Source organism: Dreissena polymorpha, chromosome 2 (assembly GCF_020536995.1).
Source record: "Dreissena polymorpha isolate Duluth1 chromosome 2, UMN_Dpol_1.0, whole genome shotgun sequence".
NCBI classification, from domain to species: Eukaryota; Metazoa; Mollusca; class Bivalvia; order Myida; family Dreissenidae; genus Dreissena; species Dreissena polymorpha.
Window position 1 is genome coordinate 94,109,043 of NC_068356.1, and position 13,460 is coordinate 94,122,502.

General features: G+C 32.4%; 1 protein-coding gene across 2 annotated transcripts in view; it reads left to right on the top strand.

The window, feature by feature from the left end:
* The first annotated feature begins 1,465 nt into the window (after positions 1–1,465).
* LOC127868104 (cadherin-23-like) overlaps positions 1,466–13,460 on the top strand; it is a 55,553-nt gene continuing 43,558 nt past the window's right edge. The window contains exons 1-13 of one of the 2 annotated variants that reach the window (XM_052409702.1): positions 1,466–1,689; positions 2,062–2,142; positions 2,524–2,699; positions 2,904–2,966; positions 3,242–3,334; positions 3,873–3,962; positions 8,478–8,489; positions 9,061–9,186; positions 9,418–9,543; positions 11,091–11,169; positions 11,913–12,034; positions 12,180–12,380; positions 12,759–12,932. In XM_052409702.1, coding sequence (XP_052265662.1) covers positions 1,632–1,689; positions 2,062–2,142; positions 2,524–2,699; positions 2,904–2,966; positions 3,242–3,334; positions 3,873–3,962; positions 8,478–8,489; positions 9,061–9,186; positions 9,418–9,543; positions 11,091–11,169; positions 11,913–12,034; positions 12,180–12,380; positions 12,759–12,932 — 1,401 coding nt within the window. In that variant the 5' untranslated portion in view covers positions 1,466–1,631. The remainder of the gene's footprint in view (positions 1,690–2,061; positions 2,143–2,523; positions 2,700–2,903; positions 2,967–3,241; positions 3,335–3,872; positions 3,963–8,477; positions 8,490–9,060; positions 9,187–9,417; positions 9,544–11,090; positions 11,170–11,912; positions 12,035–12,179; positions 12,381–12,758; positions 12,933–13,460) is intronic. The other variant, XM_052409703.1, reaches the window with a different exon arrangement.

The following is a 13,460-nucleotide window of genomic DNA, read 5'->3' on the forward strand; positions in this document are numbered from 1 at the left end:
GTTTTTGAGTTGTTTTAATTGTTGAGTCTGTCAGCATGAACAAACCCCTGGTAAGGATTAAATTCGCGATAATGCAGAATTTAATCATAAGTTTTCATACATATAACACATAACTGAGTATAAAATAACATATGTATGTATAACGATATGCATCAAAGCACTTTTGTATGCAATTTTATGCAAAACGAAGAAAACAATGTTTCAAGACAACTCTGTAAAGTTAGAAAACAATCGTCAAATCGTTTGCAAATGCAGAACACTCACTTTAACCAATATTATATCTTTTGACATTATCGATACCGAAAGTATATGGGTTGTATTATATAGATTAAATATATATAACAAATTTTGAAAACTTTCAAACACGAGCCGAATATTAATAAATTTGTGTGCTATGCATCAAAATAAGTAATTGCAAATACAAATAATTAAACTCTCACTAGCTTGGTAGAATCCAATGCAATAAGTCAAAGATGGACACAGTTCTAATGCAAAGGAAAGCATAACCAGCACTTTGCAACCTCTTGGACAGGTTTTGTAGTGTTCACCAATGCAAATCTTGTTCATTGGATAACTCACATTCTGATAGAACAAAACATGTATGACATCACAGTTTGTGGCTGGACGCACACAGGAAAAGACACTAAATCTAAAAAAAGACGCGAATGGATACATACAAGGTAAGCGACATAAACTCTGGTATCCGACATATAGAAACATAGAAATACATACAGTAAAATTTAACTATCCTAATTGCAAATGTCAGTACATATTTGATGAACCTTTCACACAACTGTTAATGAAAATCAAAAACAAAAACATGATTTATTTAAAAATAGCGTACTCACAATTCTGGCTCAGCAACTGCAAAACTATATGTTTGTGTATTCATTATCATCAATTAAAATCGAAAGAAATAATAAAAATTGGTAATGCTTTATCAATCGCACTTAAAAAAGTGTATTACCGTTATAGCGTTTCAACAACTTTATAATTTAAAAGCCTAAGTGGTAGAGTTGTAACTTGCTCACATTTGTCATTTTTATGGCCAGGGTTTTACAGCCAGAGCAATCGCATTACTATTAATTTTCATTACATTATTATTCAATACTATTAAAGATATTAAAGTTGTGCTAGTGCATTTATTATATGTCATTATTCGAAGAATACGAAAATCTGTTAACGATTCCGTTATCATAACCATATAACGTTCACGAAAGAAGTGGTTGAAGACAACATACATCGTGTTAATAATAGTTTATGCTTACCCAAGAAAAATAAAACGTATAAGATAACATAATTTAAGTCACCATGCAATATTTAAAACCGCTTGCCAATACAACACTTTTTGAGGAGGACCAGGAAGATTTGAAGCGATGTCATTTACAAAGGCACGGCCTCAACGTTGGTATTTTGTTATCGACAGTATTTCATCGATAAGATTGATATAACCACTGAAAACGCATACTCACCTTAGACAAACATGTTCACCTGATAATTGATAATTATTATCTATGAGCACGTCGGAGCAACATTTCAAATGATATCATAGTTGACATCAGTCGATTGATGCATTGTTAAGTTTATCGTGTAGCTTAAAACCAACTTTTGGTGAACATGTACATGTAATTATGGATCACTACACAGTAAAGTGTTTTTTCAAAGGATTATGTTTCATTGCTTGCATTGGTAAGTAAAACGTTTCTAAATTTACTTTAAAAAGGAAACAAAACAAATGATTTAATGACGAAAGCAATCCAATATAATATTTAAGCTACACGCCAACTAAATTCCTTATTCAAAACACATTTTAAACCCGTTTAATAGTTTATATCGTGCGGCGAGTTGAGGTATGCATTCCTGTTATTTATGGTTATTTAACATTTTACATTTTACCTTTGTGTCCATTAAATTCAAATAGGTGCCCATACCATAAAAAAGAAGGACGAAACGATTAATTTAATACAATTAATTTTAAAACACAAAACGATACACTTCTGCAACAGTATTGAACACTAAATGTTACTACTCGCCTTTACTTTTTAAATTGTTTACCTTCAGGAGGAGCAGCCTCATCGCCGCCTACTATTTCTGGAATATCGAGCAGCACTGTTTTGTCGTTTGATGAAACAAATACTATAAGTATGTAGAGTATAAGTAATACATATTAAATATATCAGAGCGAAACACAGCGTTTCATATATATTCTAACACGTTGTTTTCGATACACCTGTACTTGGTGTAAGTTTGATTTGGTGCAAGATCTTCTTGTATATTTAGGTTTCGATCTATTGGATAATGTTAATTGTATATAACAGATATTTAATGATACAAAAACGTGTATTACGTATGAAATGTTACTACTCGTGGTTTATAAATGGTTAGCGTAACTTAAGTGCATGTATATGTCGCTTATCAGAAAAGTATTCTGCGCTATGTCTTATGATTAAGTAATCGATTTTGTGTATACCCCATGTGCGTTGACGTCTATAAAAAAATAATATAACGTTTGTCGGGATTTAGATTTCACGCTGTTCACTTTTACTGTGACTGACGAGAATACAGTAACCATTGAACCGTATGACGGAGTCACAAGAAGCCTTGCTGTAGCTATTCCTAATGAGATTAGTCCTCAGTCAGGACAGAAACATCAAGTCAATGTTACCGTGATGACCATCAAGCCACTTGACAGAGATCAGGTATGCAAAACAAGTATCTTTTCGGTATTATTTTATGAATAGTTTTGACTTATAATTTTTATGTTATATATTTATATACCCGATCTGGTTAAAAATAAATGAAAGTGTTCATAAAATATTTTTTAATTAATGAGTATATTATTTATTTTTTATTATTCTTTGTATGTGATGGGTGTAAATGAGAGAAAAACACACATTTTTCAGGGCACGGGTGGACAGTCGCTGTTTCAGCTTAGGTTTAATATCAGGGACTCGGAGGAAAACACCGTTCGTGATATCTTTTTTTAACTTAAGTTGACAAAAAAATTAAGTTTTCAATTTGTACATATGCAACCTTTCATATAAAAAAAACACGTCTGTATACCCATATTTGTTTTTAAAATCGACTTAAAATACTGATATGAAACTATCAACGTACATGTATTTCAGTCGCGTATGTAACAATTATGGATAAACTGATTACTAGTACAAGTTTGTAATGGCCATCGAATATGCCAAACACGACTTCTCCCCAGCTTTCAAAATCGTATTACCTTATCTAGGTGACAACACCGAATGTGTATATACAAGTGAATGATGTCAATGACAACGCGCCGGAGTTTAAAAATCTGCCCTACAGATGGGATATAGACGAGGTGAGGAAATCATGTAAAAGTGCATTAATGCGGTCAACACCGATATAACATGTGTATCAAACTTGATGTATATTTACAAGTGATTGCTGATATTCCTCGTAATTCGTGTACTTTTAAACTGTTTTAAATACAATAAACGGGTTTATCTGTATTGCTTGCATGGTCTACATAATTAAAGCAGTATTAATTGTATTCATATGTGTATTTCTATTTTTTACATGATAAAGCTTGTGATTTTCCTTGAATTTGTGTGTACCTTTTATTCTATGGCATAGTTGTATGAACTGTACTGTTTAAGTTGATGTTTCTAAATAGTGTGTGTTGTGATTATATTCTTCTTATCTTACTTTCTAAAAGGAGAAAATATCTAAAAGGGAGACTAAACTATACTTTTGAAAAGATGAAGAAAAACAATTGTAAAGCTGTCGACGAAATGTGCATTTAGTAAAAAGCTGTTTTATATTTGTATTATATGTTCCATTGAACATGCATAACCATAACGCTATTTTACCAATACTTGTATCAACGATATTTGAAGAAACCTTTCAATGCATCGGCGATTTATATGAACATCAGAGCAGATGACACAGATAGCGGCGAAAATTCGAGGTTAAGCTATAGCATGAAGGTAAAAAATTGTATTGTTTTCAAATTAAAAGAAAAAAACAAACATTACATGTAGCAAAACCCGATTTAAACAATATAAACTGTACTAATTCCACCTTAATATTTGTTATGTCAGAAATACGGTGAGTCTAAATTCAGTGTACAACACTTAGTTGATAATTGTTTTAGAATTTTAATAATGACGCTAACTACGCATTCATCTTATGCTTTTGAAAAAACTTTCCAAATACTTAACAAGTACAGTACAGTAAAGTTTTTCGATAATACAACATAATCCACACTAATTAACCGTTATTATTTCGATGAACGTAAGATCACAACTTTCATGTGTATTACTTATTCAAAGTGGCAAGGGGTCAGAATTATAATTTGCCTGATAACCATGTTCCCGCCTGTTACACACAGTGGTTTAACGACTCAACACATACACATCACTGTGTCTGGTTCATAAACTTATAAGCCTACCATCTGGATAGTGCAAGCTGAAAGCTTCTAATATTTCGATTGTGTTCGGGAAAATGCACATGTGAACGTTTAATAGTCACAATGTATGTGTTATCTTTTGTTTGCTAAATATTGCAATCAAAGCGAAACAGAAAACTTATTCGAGCCAATTCTTCAAGAATATTACCTTATAACACAATGTAAAATAAGGACTTGATTTGTATATTTTGATGTCGTGTTTTCTTTCATTTATATTCTTTTAACAACACTTTATAGATGTAATGCCATAGAAAAGTAATCGATTCACCAACTAAGCTATCTGCTTTGTCAGGTGTTTAATTTCTGTCGACGTTTCTGAACAATGCCGTCATTTTTAAAGTTGCAAATATTTGGCCAATATTTAAAAAAGAGATCCAATTTAAGCATAACATTATTGCCCTATATGACTGCAAATTGAAACTATTGAGAAAGTATTTGAGCGATCAATGCACAATGATGTGTTTTATTTTCTGTGTCCTAATAAATTCTTTCCAACATGTTTATAATACATTAAAAAAAAAATTTCGGACCAAGGCTTAGACATAAGGGTTGTATTTGTTTCGATATAATTTAAGTGTTTAATAACGTCTGACACAAATAGTTGTTTTTATACCATTTGTAACGAATAACCCATCCAATCGGAATCAACATGTAGTTCTCATGGGGGCACTGTTAAGTAATTTATTTTACTGAGGTGCCACAATATAAACTTAACAGTTTATACAATACGCGCTGTATGAAACGTGAATTTATTTGCAGATAATAAGTAAAAACAATTTCAAGATGAGGTGACTAGCCAGTTTAATCCTTTGATATCAGAATCAATTCCAGTTTCTCGCGAGGTCAATAAAACTTTCCATTCATCTAGGGCCATACAGGGTGTTGATAGTTTTTTTCTAAACTTACACAAGCATCTTGGAATGAATCTGTCTAATGACTATACATGGTACTGTCGTAATGTCTCCATTAAGGACAAGCATTGACTCAAATTCGTGTAATGGGAAATTAACAATTTATGCAAGATCGGAAATCCCTTAAAACAAGTTTCTTTTCTTTTATAAGATATTAGATATACAGATGATACACTTGTATACATTTACACAAGATGAGAACGAATATTAAGAAACAAATCAAACTAGGGCCGCGCGGATAGAAGCGGTCTCTACTCGTTTAGTATTTCTAACGAGTCAACAAAATATATGTTACTACATGTATGTCTGGTTAATAAACTTGAAAATCTACGAATACAGCAAGCTGAAAGCCTCTAATATTTCCATTGTGTCCATGCACACAATATGCACATGTAGAAGTTTAATCGTCACAGTATATGTATGTATATGTTTACTAAATATTATAAAAACATATCGAGACAGTCGATATATTGGCGATAATTCTTCAAGAATACGTTATCAGATAACCTAAAGGAAAGACCTTGATTTGTATATAAAAATGTAGTGTTTTCGTCCTTCGTACATGTTATCTACAAATAACAACTTAAAACTATAATGCCAACTACTAAATAACAAATGCACAAAATTGAGCCGCCCGTTTACTTAAGGTTTAAGGACTGTACAAGTTTCAGTAAAATTCCATTTTTTTGTTAAAGTTGCAAATGTTTGCTCAGTATTTGAAAAGGGGATCCAGTTTTCGCCTGAAATTATCGTCCACTATGATTTCTAATTGATACATATGAGGATGTATGAGAATTGAAAATCCATGAAATACGCACTAAAAGTAACATCAATTTGCTCTCAGATATTATATACATATAATTTTAAAAGGGGTGAGCAATCATTTTAATCCGTCGAAATCAGAATCAATTCAACTGACTCACAAAGTCGATCAACATCCCCATTCATTATTTTCTCTGCATGGTATTAATAGTCTTTATTTTATGCTTTCCGGTGGTTTATAGAGAAATATCAGTGAAATAAAACTGGTAGTTCACTGTTTAAAACAGTGAAAAATAAAAGTGAAAAATATCGATATTTTTCACTGTTTTACTGTGAAATGACGTCATTTTTTCGACGAAATGACGTCATAAATCCAACGAAATTATCCAGTTATACTCTTTTGCAATGTAAATAAGCGGTGAAAAAGCATTAAATAAACAGAAAATATGTTGGACTCGATGGAATATCGATTTTAATTCACTTGTGATTATAAAAAACATATTTTATATGACCACTCGTGAAATAAAATCGATATTCCATCGAATCCAACACATATTCTCTATTTATACAAGCATCTAGGAATATATTTGCCTTGTGACTGTACACGGCACAAACTCCTTTATGAAGGACTAATCGTGGACACGAATAAATACAAAAGCCGTTTAACATTTGTGCAAGACCGAAAATGCCTTGAAACAGTTTTCGTTTCGGGTAAACGATAAATGAGTTGACATGCAGAATTATAACTCCGTGCAATATAAAAAAGAAGAATTTTAACACGGCACGCGACTTGATTTCTATAGACAAAGAATGAAATCAAGTGTGGGTTATTTTGCAATAAATTATGGGCGGAGCTTAATGTTTGGAAAATAGTTCCGAATAAATAAAGAAAATATTGCAGCAAAATGCACGTGCTGAAACCCGCTCTAAAAGAAATTTAATAAATGTAGAATGTATATAAATGTAATGAAACAACAAATTGTATATTTGCGGATAAATGGCATAACCACGCCTGCAAAAAATGTTATTTATTAAGAAACGTAATTAAGAAAACATTTATAGCATGTCGGCTTTTCAGTAGCATCAATAAACATGACGTCATTTAGTTTCTTCGAGTGTTGTTCTCAATGAAAGTGACGTCATAATCATTTGCAAAATATTTATGAATGAAAACGACGTCATATGTTTGGTCAATTCAATGACGTCACTAAATAGTGAACGCTGTACTAAGAATGGCGGAGTGTTGAAAAATATAGTTCACGTCCAAAGTTTGAACCAAATCAATCAGAATTGTGTTAGAATCGAAATAATATTTTTCTATGATGGTTTGTTGTCGAATAACCCACAGTAAGGAGTATAGATGCCTGTTATCAAATCACTCGTGCTCTGCACTCGTGATTTAATTCCTACGCATCTATACTCCTTACTGTTGGTTATTCGACAACAAAACGTGATAGAAAAATATTATTTCTTAATTAGAAAACATCCATGCAGAGGTCGCGCGGATTTATTTAGCTTAGTTGAGTTTAGTATATCCCAATACCTCTTTTATAAAGAAGAATTGGAAACTTTTCATCAAATATTGCATAATCTTGATTGGTATAAACGTATATATACTTAACTTTTTAAAAGTGCAAATTCACTTCAATCACTAAAACCGTTACTGTTGGAACACGCTGTAAATATTCTCTTAAACAATTATTTCCATCGTCAACCAAACCAAACATTAACGGCTATTTTGTATAACTCGTACTCACTCTGTTTTCACCAAAAGGAATTTATCAGATGATTGGAAAAATGCATCAACCAAATCTCCTTTTGAAAAAGACTCAATCGTGTTGGTCCATCTCCGAATCCTCATTTCGCGTGTGGAAACAAAACGTCAACAAATGTTACTTACACGCAAACATACTAGTTGAAGGGCACTACACGATCAACTTTTTGACCGTATAGCTGAATCCCTAAAATGTGTTATGCCGAGTGTAATTTAAATGGGTTGCCCTATTTTGTATCATCAATTACATTATATTTACATTTGTTTAAGCAATTGGTCACGTGTCTTAAATAAAAGACAATCGGTTTGTAACAATATTTACCCCTGATAATGTTTTGCGTTATTTTGTATATATGCTTTACAAAAAAACTATTGTTGTCCCTCAGGATATTTAAATGTTTTTATTTACTTATAATTTTGATAAAAAGAAAGATTATCTAAATAAAGTGTTAATAAAGAAAACATCGGAACTTTGTTTCTTTTAATAACTTCTAATAAATATGTTTCTTTTCCTCATGTGACAAAGAAAATTATGTCACATTAATATTTTTTTTTAAATTTAATCTTGATGTTGATTTCTTTTAAGCCAAACACGAAGGTGAGTTCAATAGTATTTGTGAGATAAATCATTTGATATCCGTTAAGATAAAAGCACATTTGTTAATTTATAATTTATTACATTATGTGTAGATTTCTTAATTTTTAAGTTAAAATGTCATGGTGTTTACGAAACAAACAAAAGTATTGAACAATGTTATTAGTCACATGGCGATCTGTATTCTTAATAAAAAAGATATAACAGGTTAACAAGATTATTAGATTTATTTTAGTATGTATTTAATGTCTTTCTTTGAATGTGTACGTCTATTTCAAACGATGGTTTAGCTCATTGTTTAATCTTGTGTTAGGCTATGATTTGTAAACCATAGTGTTTTAATTGTTATTGTAATTTTTTGTGATTCGCGTAAGTGTGACTTTGAATCTAATCGGAATATTTATACTAAAATATGTTTGGTATGATATGTATTTTTGCTATGCGATTCTATCAAATATGATTTCTAAAAGACAAACACTTCTGCATATATTTGTTATAAGCATTAATTTAATATGTTTCTTTATTAGCAGGATAACGTCGGTGATCTATTTAACCCGTATTTAAATGTGTTTAGTCCCAGGACGCAAACACGGAGTATAACAGTCATTTCAATATCACTACGGACACTGGGGTGGTGCATTTGTTGAACGAACTGGACTATGAGCAGAACAGTTACTACCAATTCACAGTCACTGTGCAGGTTATAGATGCATTTTAAATTATGATTCACATAATGGAATAGTTTTTATGAACCAAACGATCCCTGTTGTCTACTTCCTGTTTTAAATAAAAGTTGTTTTTCTGGAATACTTATTAAAGACGTGTACACGTATCTATAACAAGAACAATATTTTTACTTCAATAGTGCCTTATCCTTTAAGACAACACACGATTGAGTACATAATCTATATTGTGTTTATTTATGCCGTAGGATCACGGCAATCCACCTAAGAGTGCAACTGCGGATCTGATCATCAGGGTAAAGGACGTACAAGACACTCCACCATTCTTCACCGCTAATCTGTACAGAACAGCGTTTGATGAAAATATGCATATGGTGAGATAACCTTTTTGAGAAATCTGCGTACTGCAAGTCATAACAAAAACGTTAACATAGATCTTTGAATGCTCAGCTCGAGTACTTGTTCATGTGTGAGTATAATGATGGATTAGTTTACATGTCGATATTGACCTTATTTAGCGGTCATCATATAAAGTAGTGGTAGATCTCACGACTTGCAATATTCCAACAATGTGTATTCCTACGCGCAGTATAACTTGCTAAATAATTTAATCTGTAAACGTTAATTGGACAGATCGTTCATTATGCAAGTAGTGATGCCTTCGTTTACAAATACCACTTCTTAGTGTATACCCGAGATTGTAAACCGTTGCGTAGTGAAGTTAAACAACGAAATTATTTGGTGTCCATAGTTTTCAATAACAATGTAACGTGTAAATGTATAACTGTGTGTCCAGACGTGTCATGTTTACTCGATGGCGTGCTCAGTCGAATGATTTTCTACGCGTTTGATTTATTTTGTGTTGATACAACGTGCTTAATGGAATTCATTACAAAGAACTCGACATATGTATGGCAATTTTTTTAAACAAAGCTCTTAGTGGCAAAGCAGTTTCGCTGTATATGCATCGCTACATTTGATTGTGTTTTAGAATTTGGACCTAAGCGGTTGTTGGTAAGAAGCTACCAAACTATTCAATCAGCCGTATCTTTACGAATGTGGAAGGCAATATTCGAAATATGATATCTGTTTTCAAAACGATTAGATCAACTTTTGAACAAAAATTACTCATGCTGACCAGTCATGACAATTTCTAAAAAAACATTTGTGTTTTTGGTTAGCACAGTTTGCATGAAATGAAAACGTATTGGCTCGTAGTTTTAGTAGGAAGAATTCTGGCAGGATAAGGTTTTGGTGTGTTATTTTCTTGAGCGAGTGGATGGAATAATGCCAAGACGTTAACGACATCAGATCCTTAACATAAATTTATTAAATTTCACATTCATTGATTTGTTTTCTATTTTAAGTGCAGTACCGTGAGGTCAACCAATTTGACTTGATTATATCTGAAATGTGTGTTTGATAATTTATTGCGAAGATTTGTGGTAAACTTAGCTGAAAATAAATCATGTATGCGACCTATTCACTGTCTTAAATTAAATATTTTTTATTTTAAATCACTAAAACTTACAATTCAATAGGTAGCTCTTTTAGCGCCGGAACAGGCTTTTAGGAATGATTTTCGAAGGTTTACCTTGTGTTTACGTTTGCCTTGGTTTATTTTGCTCAATACAGTAACAAAATGAAAAAGAAACAGGGTACATTGAATTTATTTCACGTGTTTGGTCGGAAAAAATAATCCGGTAAGACACGAAAATAAACGTTCGTAAAGGCTTTTACTATTTTCTTTCTCTAAGCCTCAGCAGGTACATTTGTTTCATCTCGAACCAACCATGTATTCCCTATTTACATACGCATTTTCCTGCTTAAAAGTTAGCCAAGCTAAGTTTACAATGTACACGTTTGGTAAAGATAAAAGCATATAACCAATGTACTAAATTTACCGTACGTTCGTCTTTAGAACACGCCAGTTGTACAAGTAAATGCACGCGATGGCGACGTTGGTGCCCCCAACGATGTTACTTATCAAATATTGCCAGGTAAATAGTAAGTCTCTCATAACGTAAAAAGTAATATACTACTCTCAAAAATGTGACAATCGTTCAATTATACGTTAACAAATTAATTCATGCATTCAATTAACATTTTATAATAATAATATTTAAACCCATGTACGATTTATCATATTGCTTTAAAATACATTGGTATCGATTCTTAATTAAGATGGTACCCTAAACATCTAAACTCAACACGAATTGATTAATGGACATCTACAGAATACATGTATATATTTATATTTAGGGTTTATAATGTCATATCCACTGTCCATACATGGTAAAAAGAAGAAATATAGAATATAATGTGAGTTTTTGATAAAGATCAAGTTTATCATGCGATGCTTAGAACCGATGTAGCACGAGGCTTGCCGAGCGCTAACACGGTTCGAGCCGAGCATGATAAACGTGATCTTTATCCAAAACTCACATATTATTATATTTATCCTATTATTTCCTACCTTTTTTTCCATTAATAATTATCAAATATCGCATTTTTTGACGATTTTATTTTTCCGTTATTGACAAAAACGTATTCTCCATTCTATGGAAAAACCCAAATCTGATCTAAAAATAGCGATAGTATAAAGCTTAAGTTTATACGATCGTTGTTATACTATCGATTTTTATCTGGTAATAGGATTTAAGTTTTTTTTATATGCGACTCTAGTTACTAATGTATGATATATATTATGCAAAAGTTTTATTAGGAATTTCTTTTGCTTCAGATGATGGGTGCTCAAAACTGTTTAATATATACTCAAATGGTACGGTTTGTACAAATGATTCAATCGATAGAGATGAAGGCGTTTTACTGAGGAAATATGGAGAATGTATATTGACTGTACAAGTATGCTATCAACACTCTACTCCTTGTCATATCATTTTGCACATTTTCTTTCTCTAACTGGTTACAATTTTTACTATTTTTGAAAAGTTTCGAAGAAGCGTATGTGAAGTTGATAAAAACGCTTAAAATGAATACACGTTTCCAGGTACACGAAGTAAACCAGGCCATGTTTCCCCAGTATGGTAATACTTCCGCCGAAACAAATGTGACCATCATCATCAACGACCTCGATGACAATTTTCCGACGTTTAACCAGTCAATATATACTGGGTCGATATTTGAAAATTCCGGCGAGGGTGTGGCAATACAGATTCATGGTGGCATCTACGTTAGCGATAAAGATCAGGTAAGTGTCCATCGAAACACATCACAAAACTATTTGGCAAGACTTTAAGGAGTTATAATATATTTCTTTCGGTTGAAATGTGTAGTTTATACTCTTCCATTAAAACTCCGTTATAATAAAATTGCAGTGACTATTAAAACATAAAGTTATGTTAGCATAATGTTTTGTGACTAAATAAATATGTCATTAAACACTTGCAAACATTTCGCATATTAATTAATGTGTGCAACAGTAAACGAGGAATCAGGGTCGTTTACACGTAGTCTTTATGTATGTGTATATGTATATACGTCATGACTGTAATAACTGATGCTTTCTTCACGGTTATAAAATAAACATACAGAAATTCAGTTTAAATTATTTCCATTAATGTTCCAGGGAGACAATGCAAACCTGAATATCAGTGTAACATTTGCGGATGGATCGCCTTGCCCAACGTTCGCACCCGACCCTTCTTTTGTGTCACAATATGGTGAAATCAGAATAAAAGTTACCAACAATAAAAACTACACGTTGTTAGATTACGAGCAAACTAAATCATTCGAACTTTTGGTAAGATGTTTTAATTAGATAATACAACATGTGGTTAAACATTATTATTAGGCAGCGGCAATCATTGCTTTCAGGGAACTCGTCGATGGACGCTACGTAGGAGGCATCCGAAACCTCCTGAGTGACCGGCTGCAAAACGAATATTTATTCTTGTCCATTTAGTATAGGTTACACATTTTAAAATCACCTAAGAGGCCATACTTCGAAATCAGGATTGGTATGTTATATGGTAACTACAAAAACTGCTCTTGAAAACTCTTCTTAATGTGTACACGTGGTAGGTGTCAATTAAGTCAATTAAGTCTTCGGCAATTCGACGATTATGTTATTTTTTCTGCCAATGCCTCCGCGCAGAGATTAAATTGGAACCAGTATAGCTGGAACAAAACCCTGCCTTCATAACCAACCACGTGATAAGAGCCGAGCCACGTGGTACAATAATTTTCCAGTTGCTATATGAAGCCCGCAACCAAAATAACGCGGAAAATAACTTCTGCTAGAGATAACGTGACGAGACGCAAATTGCTA